Source organism: Equus caballus, chromosome 1 (genome assembly GCF_041296265.1).
Source record: "Equus caballus isolate H_3958 breed thoroughbred chromosome 1, TB-T2T, whole genome shotgun sequence".
Lineage (NCBI taxonomy): Eukaryota > Metazoa > Chordata > Mammalia > Perissodactyla > Equidae > Equus > Equus caballus.
This window is the reverse complement of record NC_091684.1, coordinates 60,728,872-60,744,280: the sequence shown is the minus strand read 5'-3', so window position 1 is coordinate 60,744,280 and position 15,409 is coordinate 60,728,872. Positions and strand designations below refer to the sequence as shown.

General features: G+C 47.5%; 1 protein-coding gene and 1 long non-coding RNA gene across 3 annotated transcripts in view; one reads left to right on the top strand and one right to left on the bottom strand.

Annotated features, from left to right (window-relative positions):
* Nucleotides 1-771: 771 nt before the first annotated feature.
* Nucleotides 772-9,469, bottom strand: LOC111774197 (uncharacterized). 2 transcript variants are annotated; one of them, XR_011423126.1, is made up of 3 exons: nt 9,252-9,469; nt 5,313-5,453; nt 772-1,121 (listed from the first exon to the last, which is right to left on the bottom strand). It is a non-coding gene; the product is annotated as an uncharacterized lncRNA (long non-coding RNA). The 2 variants fall into 2 exon arrangements; XR_002809009.2 differs by lacking the exon at nt 9,252-9,469 and adding an exon at nt 9,142-9,232.
* Nucleotides 8,904-15,409, top strand: part of PSAP (prosaposin) — a 30,177-nt gene continuing 23,671 nt past the window's right edge. The window contains exon 1 of the mRNA XM_005602450.4: nt 8,904-9,100. Within this exon, the coding sequence (XP_005602507.1) occupies nt 9,061-9,100 (40 nt within the window). The 5' untranslated portion in view covers nt 8,904-9,060. The remainder of the gene's footprint in view (nt 9,101-15,409) is intronic.

Below are 15,409 nucleotides of genomic sequence, written 5' to 3'. Positions count from 1 at the left end.
TAGCAGGGTTTTCTTGTTTGTTATGTTTTGTTTTGTTTTATTTTGTTATTTATTTATTTTTTGGTGAGGAAGATTGGCCCTGAGCGTACATCTGTGCCAATCTTCCCCTATTTTGTATGTGAGATGCTGCTACAGTGTGGTTTGATGAACGGTGTGTAGGTCTGCCCATGGGATCCAAACCTGTGAACCCTGCGCTGCTGAAGTGGAGCATGTGAACTTAACTTCTTGCCGCCGGGCCAGCCCCTATGTTTTATTTTAAATGAATAGACTTTATTTTTCAGAGCAATTGTAGGTTTTCAGAAAATTGAGCAGATAAAAGAGAGTTCCTATGTGCCTCCGCCCCCCTCCCCCAGTTCACCCTATTATTACCATCTTGCACTAGTGTGGTACATTTGGTACAATTAATGAACCCATATTGATACACTACTATTAACTAAAGTCCATAGTTTATGTTAGGGTTCACTCTTTGTGTTGTAGTTTTGCCAAACGCATAATGTCACGTATCGTTCGTCATAGTATCGTACAGAATCATTTCACTGTCCTAAAAGCCCCCTGTGCTCCACCTAGTCATCCCTCCACCCCTCCTTCACCCACTGGCCACCACTGATCTTTTTACTGTTTCTCGAGTTCTGTGTGACAGGCATTTGAAGGGGAAGGCGGCCCTGTTCCTGCGATGCTCCTAGCTCCGGGGAGGCCTAGAGCCCACTCAAAGGCCGGGGGTGGGGGGTCCCCTGAGAACAGTCAAATAACAAAATCAGAACAACTTAGGAATGAGTTCAATGTTCTTTATTCAAGGGAAAACAATGCATGGATTGGGGGAGTACGTGCCTCACACGCAGTGGAGAAAAGGCAGGTGTTCACCCATCTGAACCGCCACCCAGACCACAGCCTCCTGAGGACAGGAAGGCATCTGTGCTATCACATACCCAGTGCCTGGCCCAGGACAGGCCATGAATATGGATTAGTTGAATTCATGGTTGAATGGGCAAATTTGACCTTGAAACAGGCTTGTGCCTCCCAGGGTCATGACAATTCCTTCTGTGGGCACAGCTCTTTCCAGTTGGTTTCATGGAGTGCCACATTCTTGATGAAGTCACTGTGGTCCAAGGGTCTTAGTCCACCTGGTCAAGTGAGAAGTTCAATGTTTTCAGGGCCCAGAGTTGATGAAGCTCATGAACAAACTCACAAGTCTGACATATAAACCAGACCAACAGTCTCTACCCTGAGGAAAAGCCCTGTCACGTGAATGGGATCATCTGCCCACATTCTCCCCCTGCAGTCAGGCTGGCCAGGCAAGCTATAGAGTCTGCTCAGGGCATGTGGAACCTGAACACGGAGAGGTCGTTGTTTGATGGCATCAGGCCCTGATGGCCCCAGAGCATCTCCATAGTTGGCATCTGCCTGTGTTGGGCACTAAGGTGAGTGTCCTAGCCAAGGCACCCCTGGGCAATTCTGGGCATTCTCAACGGAGGTAGTGCAGCATAGACTTCAGCCCCAAACTGTCTTGGGCTTGAACCTTAGTTCTGCCACGATCAGGGATATCCTAGGCAAGTCAGCCTCCTGAGACTCAGTTTCTCTCCCTGTCATTTGGGTATAATCAATCCTTGATTTAAGGATTTGAGATTGTGAACGTATAGTGATCAGTACAGGGCCTGGCGCAAACCAGGCCGTCAGTTAGCACCAGTTGTTGTTCTTATTAGACAATGGCAGTTTGCCTTTGTGATTCTTTCCCTCCCTCCCTAAATTCCAAGTTCCTTACGAAGCTTCACTTTTTAGAGATACGCTAATGTTGTCAATTTGATTATAGCTCAATTCTTGCTTTCCTTTCAGGCTCAGACACTATTCAGTCTCATCTCACCTTTGTTACTGTTCACCCTCCGACCCTGGCCCAGAGCAAGGGCCTGAGGGTGCTCTAGAAGTTGGAGGAAGAAAACGGGTGCCTGAGGTTGGAAGGAGGTGAAATGCAGCCGGACCTTGAAATAGGGGGTAGGCTTGCCTAGGTGCCCAGGCCAGAGAGGTTCAGCTGACAAATCAAGCAGACTGGAACTGTGGGGAGCTGTTTTTGGTCCCAGTTCTGCTATTCACTGGCTGTCTGACCTGTTACGTCACTTCCCCTCTTTGGGTTTACTAAAGTTCTCCTGACATTCACAGATGGAGGGCAGAGGTCTGAGAACCAGTGCAAAATATTGCGTTTGTGCATTTTTTCGGCAGAGTGTTCACAGCTTTCTGCAGATTCTCAAGAGGTTCTGCCTCACAGACTGGCAGACTCTCTCCCAGTGACTCAGCAGTCCCTCGTGGGCTGCGCGGCTCACTGCTGACTCACCCACACGTGCTCTTAGCAGCTCCTGTCCGAGCTTGTCACAGAGCATCTGACTGGCTTGGCCAGCCTCAGTCCACTGTGAGTCCAGCTTTGGGCAGAGCTCTGGGGTCAGGCCACAGCCTGGGGGCCGGCCAGCCTCCAGAATAGACTGGCTGCCTGGGACTGTGCTCATTCCCAGCCCAGAAGGCGGCCAGCCCTCCAGGTTCCAAATGGGACCTGTGAACAAGGAGCCCCGAGGGAGCTGTGGGCCTGGTGGGACACTCTGGCTTCCCCAGAGGGGACGAGATGACATCAGACCTCTTTCAATTCAGTGTCGAGGGACGCTCCAGCATCTCCTAAAGCATAAAAAAGGCTTGCTTCTGGGAGTATCACTTTAACTGGGTTTTGAAGGTTAAATAAAAGTTCACCAGGGAAAGAAGTAGGAGAGAGAATTTGAGGTGGGGAAGAGGGTTATTTATAGGGCACGCAGACGTGGAACAGCATAGCTTACTCAGGCAACCATCGAGGACGTGGGGCAGAGGGGCTGGAAGCATGGGATGGAGGGCACGGCTGGGAGTTTGAAGGAGCAGAGATTGCAGAGCTGGCTTAGGGCCAAGGCCTTGTTTTTTGAAAAGGAGCATCAGAGAAGCAGGACAGCTGAGAGCAAGGATGGTAGAGTGGTGCAGTGTGCTACTGAATCTCCCTCTCGGGACCAAGGAACTGTTAGAAACAAGACAACAGGCCCCAAATGGAGCCACTTATGCTAGGCCCCACATCACCACATCAACACTTAACTTAATTCCAGTTCTGGCTCTCCCAGAAATGGAATTTTAAGCCAGCCAATCAGGAATCGCCTGAAGAGCACTAGTGAGGTCGTCTGCCTGACAGACCCCTGCCGTCCCCTGAAGGAAAGTGACCTTGCCACAACCAATCCACTTTTCTGTCTAGTATAACTTCCTTGTTCCCGCTCCCTTCTGCCTATTAAAGCTTTTCATTTTGTACAGCTCCTTGCAGCTCCTTTGTATCTGCTAGGTGGGATGCTGCTCGATTCATGAATCATCGAATAAAGCCAATAAGATCTTAACATTTTGTTTTTTAATGAAAATCATTTCCTTGCTGCCTGGAGGGTTGCCTGCTGAGAGCCCACAACCGTGCACCTGTCTTAGTTGCTTGGGTTGCCATGACAAAATACCCTAGACCGGGGGCCAGAACAACAGACATTTATTTTCTCACAGTTCTGGAGGCTAGACATCTAAGAGCAAGGTTTCTGCTGAGGGCTCTCCTCCTGGCTTGCTGACAGCTGCCTTCTGGATATGTCCTCACATGGCCTTTCCTCAGTGTGTGCAGGCTGTGGGGGGAGGTGTGCAGGGAGAGAGCCAGCTCTCTGCTGTCTCTTCTTGTAAGGACACTAATCCTTTGGGTCAAGGCCCTACCCTTATGACCTCATTTAATTTTAATTACTTCCTTAGAGGCCCCATCTCCAAAGATAGCCACATTGGGGGTTAAGCTTCAACATATGAATTTTGGAGGAGAATACAAACATTTAGTCCTAAATAGCCCCTCTTCAGGAATTGTCCTCTGCCAGTGGGAGCCCCCGGCCCAAGGCTATGCCCCTCGCCTGGGTAGTAGTATGCTGAGGTGTGAAGGCCATTCCTCTTGCCTCAGTTGAGGACAGTTCTGCAGGGCCATCCCTGCTATGGCTTCCCTGCAGTTCAGTTCCCCTCCTGCCCTCTCTTGCTGCCATCACTGCCTCACAGGTGTGATCCTGAAAGCATGCCCTAATAAACTTCTGTCCACACATCTGGGCCTCAGAGCGTGTTTCCCAGGGAAGCCTACCATTTGACAGATGGCAAATATGTGTCAATCCAAGAGCCCACTTTGATCAGTTGGTAAAAGCAGCTGGAGTGCTGAGTTGAGAAGTCTTCAGAAATCAAGTTCTAGTAGTGATGCCTGCCGCAGGTAAGGAGTGGGTGCGGGGACTTGTGTGCTGGGTATCTGGCATTCCTGCAGAGTGGTGCTGTGTTACTGATGCTAAATGGGGGGAGTTGTAGGAAGGAAGAGCAGACCAACGGTGTCAGAGGCTAAAGGCAATGAGAAGGTGCTGGTGGACTTTCCAAGTAGGAATTGATTATCTACTTTCAAAACGCCATTCTGGGGAGGCTGGCCCCATGGCCGAGTGGTTGTGTTCGCGCTCTCCACTTTGGTGGCCTAGGATTTCGCTGGTTCAGATCCTGGGCACAGACACAGCATCGCTTGTTGAGCCATGCTGAGGTGGCGTCCCACATAGCTCAATTAGAAGGACCTACAACTAGAATATACAACTATGTACTGGGGGGCTTTGGGGAGAAGAAGAAAAAAATAAAATAAAAAATAAGACTGGCAACAGATGTTAACTCAGGTGCCAATCTTTAAAAAAAAAAAAAGAAAGAAAGAAAAGCCATTCATTGGAACGTTGGGCTGAGTCGGATTTAGTTTGGAGGGAGACTAGTAGATATGGTGAGTGTAGGTGACTGTTTCAAGGAGTGTGGCAGTGAAGGGAACATAAGAGAAAGCACAGTAGCTGAACTGAAAGTCAGGGGTGAGAAAAAATTTCTTTTAGAATGAGAGTGCCTTGGGTATATTTATAGTCTGGGAGAGAAGAGCTGGTAGCAAGGGGGGAGGTCAAAGATATAAAAAAGTGGATGGAGCAAAGTGCTAGAGGGATGGTATTAAAAATATTTAATAACTGGCAAGGCATGGGCAATGAACAAAGAGAATGGGCAGAATATCAGCTCTGTCCTAGAGATCACAGGAGCGGATCAGCAAAAGCAAAGGAGAGCTTAGCAGCTAAAGTTTAGCATCACAAAGAGAAGAAAAGGCATTTCCTCCTCAGAGACAGAAGAGAAGAGGGAAAATAGGAAATGAGCATGAAGAAGATAAAGATAAGGTAGGGGCTTGAATATTGTTGAGAAGATCTGGAATGTAACAAAAACTCAAGATAGTGAAAGCTTAAACAAGACTTGGGTATGTTTACCTATATAAAGTCTGGCGGTGGACAATATAGAGCAGATATAATCATCAGTGATCCAGGCTTTTGGTGCTTTGTCATCCTTAACAAGGCTTCTACCTCATGGTCCAGGATGAATGCTTGAGCTCCTGCCATTATGTCTGCAATCTAGGCAGCATGAAGAAGAAAGGAGTTTGTAGCTAGGGCTGACATTTAGCTGGTACAAATCAGTAGAGTTGTTCAGTAGTAAAATTATTGAAATACTTCTGTACCTGCTGGTAAATAACTGCTGACTCCCTGATCCCCCTACTTACCCATCCCGGCGGACCACCCACCCCTCCAAGACAACAACCTGGCTCAGTTGGGATCTTCCAGGACATTCCCCCAACACTATGGCCAGTGTCCTGGAAGCATCAGTTGTTAAATATTTACACTCGATGTGTCTTTTCCTGTTAGGAGCAGTACTTAGAAGTCACAATATGGGCACTGTTTCTTTTACCTCATTGGCCAGAATTAAGTCTTGTGGCTGCAAGTGAAGCTGGGAAATGTAGTCTATTCTGAGTGGCCACGTACTCAGACAGAAATAGGGGGTTTGATTACTATCAAGATCAAGGAAAAAGAGCTGAAGGATCTTAGGAGACAATAGCAGACTTCACCACATGGGAGGGCTAAACAGGTGCTGAGTAGCACAGAGGGCTTTGTGAGCCTAGCTAGGGTGGTTTATTTCTCCAGTAGCCCAGGGCAGGTGGGGATAGAAAAGAAGAAATCAGAGGCTGGGAATTGGCAGGCGAGTGACTGCAGTTTGATGGGGAAAGGGATCCTTGGGAGGGGCTGAAATTTACTGGAGTGGTTGCCTGAGGCATCCAGACTAGGCAGAAAGGCAAATGCAGGCAGGAGAGGCTGAAGGCTGGAGGTCTTGATGAGGGGGATGCTGGAGGGAGAGGAGCCTGAGCTTCACTGGGGATGGGGAGGGAAGATACCCTTCCAGGGAAGGATGAGGTTCCAGGGTGGCTGTTTGGGGAGCCAGAGTGGAGCTTTGGGGCCAAGAGGGTGGGCTGGCCTTCACAGTGGATGCCTCTGTTATATTAGCTGTCCTGGCCAAGAACTCTTTCAGGTGTAGAAACAGTAACAGGTGGAGGACCTGTGTGGCCAAAAGGGGAATTATTAAAAGAATCCAACAGGTGGGGGTTTTAAGAGATCTCAGTCACTAGAAGTGGGGTCTCATGAGGAACTGGGACCCAGAACTGGAAAGCCACAGGAATCCTGCCAGGATCTCCAGGGTGGCCCATATTTCTGAGGAAAAATATCTTTTCAGTTCCCTGAAAACTTGTGCTCACAGTAGGGAGGAAATGAAGGGGATTTCCTTTTCTCCTTAAAGTTTTCCTCAAATCTTTCCTTTGAAAAGTATAAAGTAACACGTGGACATTGTAATGAGTGAAATAACGCAAAGACGAGTTAACCCAAAGTCAGCAGACTCTCTCCTCACCTCAGTTCTCTGTTCTTCTCCTCACTAAAAGTCTCACCTCTTCTGAAAGGGTCAGGGCCCCAGTGCATGCCGGACTGGAGGATCCTGAAGCTCCCTCACCAGCTCCACGGACCCCTCTGGGAAGTCAGTGGCAGGGCTTGAACCAGAAGATGGGGCTTTAGGCCTTGCTCTGTCCTCATTTCTTGGAACCCACTTCCCTTACAGGCCTGTTGCACATGAGTACTTGCTGCTTCCACGTCTTGCTTTAAAGCTGCTTTGACTACCATTGTTTTGTCCACGCTGGTTTCCTTAGTTAGCCCATCATTGTTCAGCATTTGGGATCTTTCCAGTTTCCATTATTATAAAGGGCCCTTCTGTGAACACTTTGGATAAAATACTTCTTAGCTCCAGATTATTTCCCCTGGGCATACATAGTTAGGACTGGGTATTACAGCGTCAAAAGGGTCCGAATAGCTTCACAGCTCTTATTGCCCACACACAGATGGTTAGGAAGCTATTTTAAGAAGATTTAAGCATCTACTGGCTTGGTAACAAATTATAATAATCCACTTACTGTTTTTATATTCTTTATTAAAATTCTGTCCTTACAGGGAAGGAGGTGGATGAAGGAACATGTTACTGTTGTGTTCCAGGTGTGCAAATGAAAGGCAGCAAAAGTTGGTCTCAAAAACACTGACATATTCCTTTAGTTATGAAGGAGGGGGGTATTAAAAAAGAGTCATGGCTGGTTCCAGCTCTGTCATTAAGCAGCCGAGAGCTCAATAACTCCATTGGCATGAGAGCATATGATCTGAAGGTCTCTAAGCTTCCTTTTGGCTTGCAGTATTGAAACCTGCATGGAACATGGGATGCTTGGAGCTGAGGGACGGAACTGTGTCCTAGAGCCCCACTTCCCTTGTGTTTATCCAGCTGTTGGGGTGGTCTGCCCCATGCTTGTACCTGCACTTAGGAAGCCTGAGGATGGGGCAGCCATGCAGTCTCCATCTGGCCACTGAGGCCAACCCGAGAGACGTCCAGCTTAGACCAAATCTTGTCCTGGTTTTACTTAGCCCTTTTACCTCGCCCACTCTGATGCACACTTCCCCATGCGGCTGCCCAGGGGGAAGTAAGACCACAGTGTGGGGGTGGGGGTGGACAAGGGAGCCAAAGGCTCTGAGACCTCTATCTGTGGGCTGTTGCGGGAGGATTACAGATCGTCTGAGGTGGATGGAACCCTGAGTTTGCCCCTCATGGGTCAGGTGTGACCTTGGATAAATGTCTGTCTTTTTTCAGGCCTTAGTTTCCCCTTTGGTATAGTGACAGAATGGGACTAAATGACCTTTAAGGGCCTGCTCTGATAGGGAGAGATTTCCTTCCTTTCCTTCCGCTGGGCTGGTAGGTACTTGTCCCTGGGCGGGGCAGGGGTGGAGTCATCTCTCTGTTCACAATCAGACGGGGTCAGCCACAGGTAAAGGTCAAGTGCTTTTGTGTGGGCTACCTGGGCCTTTCTTATTCTGGAATAAGATGAGGATTGAGGGCTGGAAGGGTGGGGCTACTTCCCTCTGCAAGCGGGGTCTCAAATTCGGGCTTCACTTCTGATTCCCTTCTCCAATGGCTGAGCCACTTCCTGTTCTCCCCCATCTTACTCCTCAAGCCCTGTCCTCCACTCCGTCCAACTCCACGGACAAACCATTGTAGGACCTTGGCTGGGATTGTCCTTAATGCTGAAAAATCTGTCTGTGGGTCATGGGGAGCAGTGACTGTGGATATGAAATGTTAAGAGGGAAAATCAGGGCTCTGAAAGAAGTACACACTGACTCTAGCCAGGTAAACGCTATAAACATCATTCAGGAGACCGGGTGGGTTGGGTGTTTGAATTCTGACTGTGAGAACAAGATAAAGTCCTTAACCTTCTTGAGTATGGATTTTCATCTGAAAAACGGTACTACTAATAAAAAATGGTACCTCACAGAAAAAATGTGAGGCTTAAAAGATATTTCATATGTATAATCCCTAACATTGACTTAACCAGCTTTCTTTTCTGACCCTTCCCTTCCACCACACGCTCTCGCCCCTCCCGTCCTCCCAGCCTCCTTCAATCCTCCTGTGATCCTTCTCCTCGGCTCCTCGCCTTCCCTTCGCGCAGGCGCGCTGTGAGGCGCTGAGTCAGGCTGCGGGGAGAACTTGGGTAGGCCTGGAGGGGCGGAACTTGCGCATGCGCAGTGGGGGGCGTCGGGGGCGGGGCAGGTTTTATATCGGAGGACGATCAGCTGACGCCCTGCATTGCAGAGTGCGGAGTCAGGCGGCGCCATGTACACTCTCTTCCTCCTGGCTAGCTTCCTGGGTGCGGGTAAGCCCTGAGACCCCCGGGCTGGGGAAGGGGAGCCCTACCGAACGCGGCGTGCCCATCCATGAGCGGGCTGTACTGGGCCTCGTCCCTCGCTCCCAGTTGGGGTTGGCCAGGGGCGCGCACTGCGCAGGCGCGTGCGCAGCGCCGGTACCTGCTGGGGCGGCGGAGGGGCTGCGGCCGGCGGCTAGGAGACAGGCGGGAAAGAAGGCCCCCGGCCGGCCGCTTAGGGCCTGGGGGCGAGGCGAGGCGGACGGGGCCGGGGAAGTAGCGTGTCTGTCGAGGCTGGAGTTGGTGCCGGCGCGGCTGGGGCCTCCCGGGGCCTTCCCTCAGCCTGCCTTTCCAGCTCTGGGTGTTGCCTGCAGGGTGACCCTTCCTGCGGCCCTATCGTGCTTGGGCTGGGCGCACGTGATCGAAGTGGACTTGAGCCCCATCCAGCGGGACAGGCTTTGGCCCTTGGCCTCCGTTCCCCAGTTTTTAAGAGTATTGAGGTTGCATGAAGCACATACGCATATCATTTATGTTGATGTTTGTCTTTGCATATATATTTACTCTTGATCCTACATCTTGAAGATGATATAGGGTTTTTCCGGTCCCGATGATTTTGCGGTGGAGCCCTTGTTTCACCTGCTTTAAAATGTCTTGCACAGCCGTTGGCCGATTTTAGCGTGGCCTTTATTTTGGGGAAAACGTAAGTACGTGAGAAGTTGTGCACAGAAGTCTTAGACCTGTTTATTGCCCTGAAATACTACTGCTGGTTGTTAAACTCACTGCAGGTTATGAAGGCAGCGCTTGGGAACCAGCTCCGCTGCCTTCCTGGAATTAGAAGGGGCCCTAGTACCCTCCTCATGTCACTGTGGACCCCCCCCACCACCCGCCAGCTCTTGCCTTCACATCTTAACCTCATTTAAATCATCATAGTAAAGAGAAAGGAGTGAGGTTGATACTTATCAAAATTCTATAGTTTGATAGTTATGGAGCCAGATTTTAATATTTACATGGAGAGAATCCCAAGTCTGTTTTCAGATAATATAGCCCGCTGAAGGGAAATAAACCTGATCTTTAGGGCCAACCTCAATTTCTGTTTCTAGTTAACTGTATGTAATTTAGGGGCTAACTCTCATGCAGCCATCCACATTTTAATAAAGAGTAACAAAATAGATGACGGTTCATGGAAAACCAAAGAAATAAGAAGATATGTATAGATGAAACATTTAAAATGTTAGCTTTTGGCACCTCCAAGAGTCGCTTAACCTTAAACCAAGCTCTTAAACTTGTTTTACTTGTAGTCTGTGAAAGGTGAGCTGCTTATAAAGAAGGATTTTTGGTTTTATAGTCACTGAAGAAAATTGATTTCCCACCGGGGTTGATACTGTTTGTTATTCCATGGTCTACATAATTAATGCAGGTCTCTAAATTTTCTGTACTGATGGAGAACAACTTTTTGTTCAGTATCAATCAGTTGTTCATATTGGCAGTGAGTCACTCTCACAAGGCCCTGAAGAATTCTGAATCACTCACATCACCCAAAAGGGACTTAATTAATTGTTTTGGAAATGGAAATTATACCAGAATATTTAGCTAACCAAGAGACCCTCTAACCTGAACTCCTGGGTAAAGGCGGGGGTGTGTTATAATGGCCTTGTTTTAACTTGCTGCCTGGCCTTTAGAGTTATCCCAAGGTCATGAAATTTGTAATAATATTCATAATTGAGTTTGTTAATGAGGGGGCGTAGTGACTGCAGCCATCACCTGCTGCCTGAGAGGCACTTAGAACTTGCTCTTATGGCGTGGCACTACTGTAGCACAGAGTGTCATCCCCAGCCTGGGGAGGCTTTATGTTTTGTGTTTTAATGATGTCCTGCTGGTAGAGATACTTGCTTTTGAGTTGTTTTTGTACTTATCCAGTCGTCCCTCCCTTTTCCCCACCTGATAAAGAAAGGGAAGTGATGGTAAACCGAGGGAATTGGAGAGCATCTAATCTAACCTCTTTGTAAACAATGAAGACGTCAAGGCCCCCAGCAGTGACTCTCCCAAATCGTAGGCCATTTACTGGCGAAGTCAGGATCGGAACCCAGGACTCCTGACAGTGCTTCCTCTGTCCTGTTAACTTTTTACAAACTTACTGGGTTGTAATTTCCATGTAGAAGAAATGCACATTTTAAGTGTACGACCTGATGTACCACAGAGTGAACATACCCACAGTTAGCAGCCCCCAAGGTCAAGGAGTAGAGCCTTAGCAGTGTCCAGAAGCCTCCCTGTTTTTTTTTTTTTTTCAGGAGGTTCATTTTATTTCATGCTTTTTGGTGAGGAAGATTGGCCCTGAGCTAACATTTATTGCCAATCTTCCTCTTTCTTTTCCCTCCTGAAAGCCCCCCAGTACATAGTTATATATCCTAGTTGTAAGTCATTCTAGCTCTTCTATGTGGGATGCCACCACAGTGTGCTTAATGAGTGGTGTGTAGGTCTACACCCAGGATCCGAACCAGTGAACCCCAGGCTGCCGAAGTAGAGTGCGCAAACTTAAGCACTGTACCACTGGGCCAGCCCCAGTGCCTCCCTGTTGACTGCTTTGTCTCACTTGCCCCAAAGGAAACCACTATGTTAGTTTCTAATACCATAGAAATAATAACCTAAGGGCTGTTGTTCAACTTTATATGAATGGAATCCTACAGTAGGACATACTGTTGGGCGATTCCTCCCGTGGAAGAGGCAGGTCCAGTGTTACCGAGGGGCTTTGTGTAAAGCGTGTGTTATGCCTGCTTACTGAAGCTTCGGTGCCCACATGACTGCCCCTGGGTAGTGGCTGACCTGCTAAATGGTGTTTGCCCAACACTGAGGCAGGTGGGCTCTCTAGGGATGCTGGATTGTATTATGTATAAATAGATATTTGTTTGATAGCTTCTTATTTTTATGATGATGCAAGACATGAATTTATGGAGTAGGCTGCTGAATATTGACAGAACTCCAGTTCTTACGTGCTAGGAATTTTGGATAAATTTCTTTGTCAGTTTTCAATCAATAATCACTTTTACTTTGAAAATATTAATATAATTCATGAAGGGTTTATTTGTATTAACCAATTAAGGATTTGGTAAGTGCTTTAATTGCATTTGACAAGTCATATCCAGTACCTCCTTTGACGGTTGAAGCATGTTAGATTGAGTGGTCTGGATTTTTTTAGGTCAGGGGAAGGAGAACTTGCTCCTCCATTTTCTTGGAATGTGAAACTGTGTGGAATGGCCACGCTGAGGCTCGGCTCAGTGGGAAGGAGGAGGACAGATAGGGTGTTGCTGGCTGGAGAAGGCACCCAGTAAGGCACAGGAAGCTTTCAAGGCCAAGACTGAGCCACTTGGGCAAGTGTGCACTGCAGCTTTTAGAGGCAGTCTTGTAAAAGTCCTTTAGCAGCTGTGATGGGATGCTGTCCTGCATGTAGGCATTGATACCAGAGGGTCATGTGGCTTCCTGTCTCATTAGGATAAAGCTTGTCCTGCAAGGTCACACGTCATCTGGCTCTTGGCTGCTTCTCAGAGCTCTTCTCCCCCTCCTTCCCATCAGGTCAGGGCTGCTTTCCAGCCCCCTGGCACCTTATTGTTGTTCTGAACATTTGCATTTTGTGTTCCGCCTGTCTGGAACATCTTGCTTCCCAGATAATCCATGTGGTTTCCGCCCTCCATTCAGGTCTCTGCCCAGATGTTGCCTTATCAGAATTCCCCACTGCTCTGTCAGAAGTGGTTTGCTGTCCTGCCCTAGTCTTGCTCTTCCTTTGCCCTTGCCTCATTTTTCTTCCTAGCACTTACACTGCCTGGCATTGTATGGTATATTTATTTATTGTCTTGATCACTTGCTGTATCTGCAGCATGTACAACAGTGCTGGGCACATAGTAGGTGGGTGCTCAGCATTTCTGAATGGTGGTGTGGGGTGTAGCCAAGCAGCCAAATAGGAAGTGCTGGTAAGTTGGTGTGCATGCGACTTATACGTTAATAGTGGCAAGTCTTTATCATGATTAAATAAAGCATTTCTTTAATTTTAAGAAATCGTGTTTAGGAGTTGACAGATCAAGATTGACTTTGGGTTCAAGTGAAGTGTTGACCTTTATAATAGTTTGCCCAGGTTAGAGGGACCCCCAAATCTGTGAGGGTGGTAGGGACATAGGAGCCTAACATAACTTAGATATGCCTGGTGGCTCTGATTTGAGGTAAATCTGGAAAGGGAACCAGCCATAATTTGGGGAAGTTATTTCCCCTCCTTTTGGTTCCGGAAATTGGTTGTTCATAAATGTTTAACCCAGTGGTTCTCAAATTTTCAGTCTCAGGATCCCTGTATGCTCATAATTATGGAGGGACCCCAAAGAGCTCTTGTTTGTGTGGATTGTATCTATTGATATTTACCACATTATAAATTAAGCTCATGAAATTAAAAAAATAATCCTTTAGAAATAATGATAAACCCATTACGTGATAACATAATTTTAATGAAAATAACCGTTTTCCTAAACATAAACATATTTAGTGAGAAGAATGGCTCGTTTTAGGTTTTTGCCATCTTGTGAACACCTGGCTGGGCTCTCAGCCGCTTCTGCGTTCAGTCTGTCACAGCGTCTGCCTCTGGAAGAATTCCAGTGCACACTTGTGAGTGAGGGAGTCAGAGAGGCAGCTAATATCTCTGTATTATTACTGAGAATTTTGGCCTCGTGACCCCCTGAGAGAATCTCTGGGACCCTCAGTGTTCTCTGGACCACACTTTGAGAACCACTGGTGTAGCTGATTTGCAGGAACTGCGGGCATCATAAGGGCTAACACTTAAGAGTTGATTGTGTACCCAACACTGTTCCAGGTGCTTTTGTGTAGTGTTGATTTAATCCTCCCAACAGCCCTCTGAGGTGAGAGCAGTGAAGTCAGAATGCTGGAGCAATGCTGTGGTCTGAATGCTAGATTTTAGCATTTCAAATGAAGGCAGTATTCCTGTTAAGTACTAACTAACGTAGATCAAAAATGACATTTATAGTAGACATACTTACATGTATTTGAAACTTTTTAGTTAATAAGCAATCATGTGGGACAAGTCTAGAACACTGAAGTTCTATATTAGTGGGGTTTGTCTGAGGTCTTTTTTAGCATACGATTGCCTTCTGCCAGTGTGCAGAGACTACCCAGCCAGTTAGCAGGGATGGGGTAGAGTGCGTGCTGGCTTCGGGCTGACGGGATTGACTCCTGTGCAGCACTCTGGGCCAGTCGAGAACCATACAGATGCATCTTTGACCTCTGCCTGCACCCTGGGCACTGATGCCAGGGGCTCACTTCTTCGTGGTCCAGTTGTGGCATAGTCTTATCCTAGGTCATTTAAGTGCATCTCTGTTCATCACCTGATAGGTGATGCTTTGGAAGAAGAGCTTTGCTTGTTTATATTGGACTGGAGTGCTCTTGAATGAACTAGGTAGGAATTTCAAATTTCTCTTCCTGGGATTAATTTTGCCACATTGTATCATTCTTGTACAATCCAAGAAGATCCTTGCCCTTCAGTTTCTCAGTCATCATTGCACAAGGTAATTTTCCTGAGGACTCTATTGCCTTCCCTGTGCAGTTCAATTTCTTGTCCTGGAATGATCTGGCTTGTGAGGAAGGTTACAAAGCAAGGCAGTAGTGGGGGAGGAGAAGCTGGGAAGAAAGAACCTTTGTCTTAAATAACAGAAATAATAGGTTATTGGGGCCAGAGGTGATGGGATGTCAGCCTAGCGAGCTTGAGAGCTTTTTTGCCACGGATTTCTTTTGTGATAAGAGGAATGTTTGGACCTTACTTCCTCCAGATCAAGGCAGGCTGCCTCTGAGCGCACGCTCTTCCAAATGAGTAAATGGGCAGTGTTTTTATTCTGCTTTGCAGAATGTTTTCCAAAAGCAGGATCCTATAAAGAAAAGACAAATGCTCTTTGCCAGAGAAGGTATTTGTGACACCAGCTGTTTCATCGAGTAGTCAGTGTTGAGTGTGTTCATTATCTCCTGCTCTTAAGGGATCTCACTGCATGGATTCTTCTGAGAAATGTCTGAATGCAGGGGACCTGAGATAGATGCTGCCCCTCCTGGGGTTTTCCTCGCTTGGTTTCCTAGCAACCTGCCTGTTGCCATGGTGATACATCACCCAGGCAGCAGATCCACTGCCTTGTGGAATGTATGCTCTGACTGTCAGCGCTGGGAGGCTCCTTGCATTTTCTGTTATCCTTTTTTTTGGTAACTAGACTGGAACAGTATTTAGCATATGTTACCTAAAATATTTAAAAGGAAAAACAGATGTTGTATGGCTAAAATAATAAGACT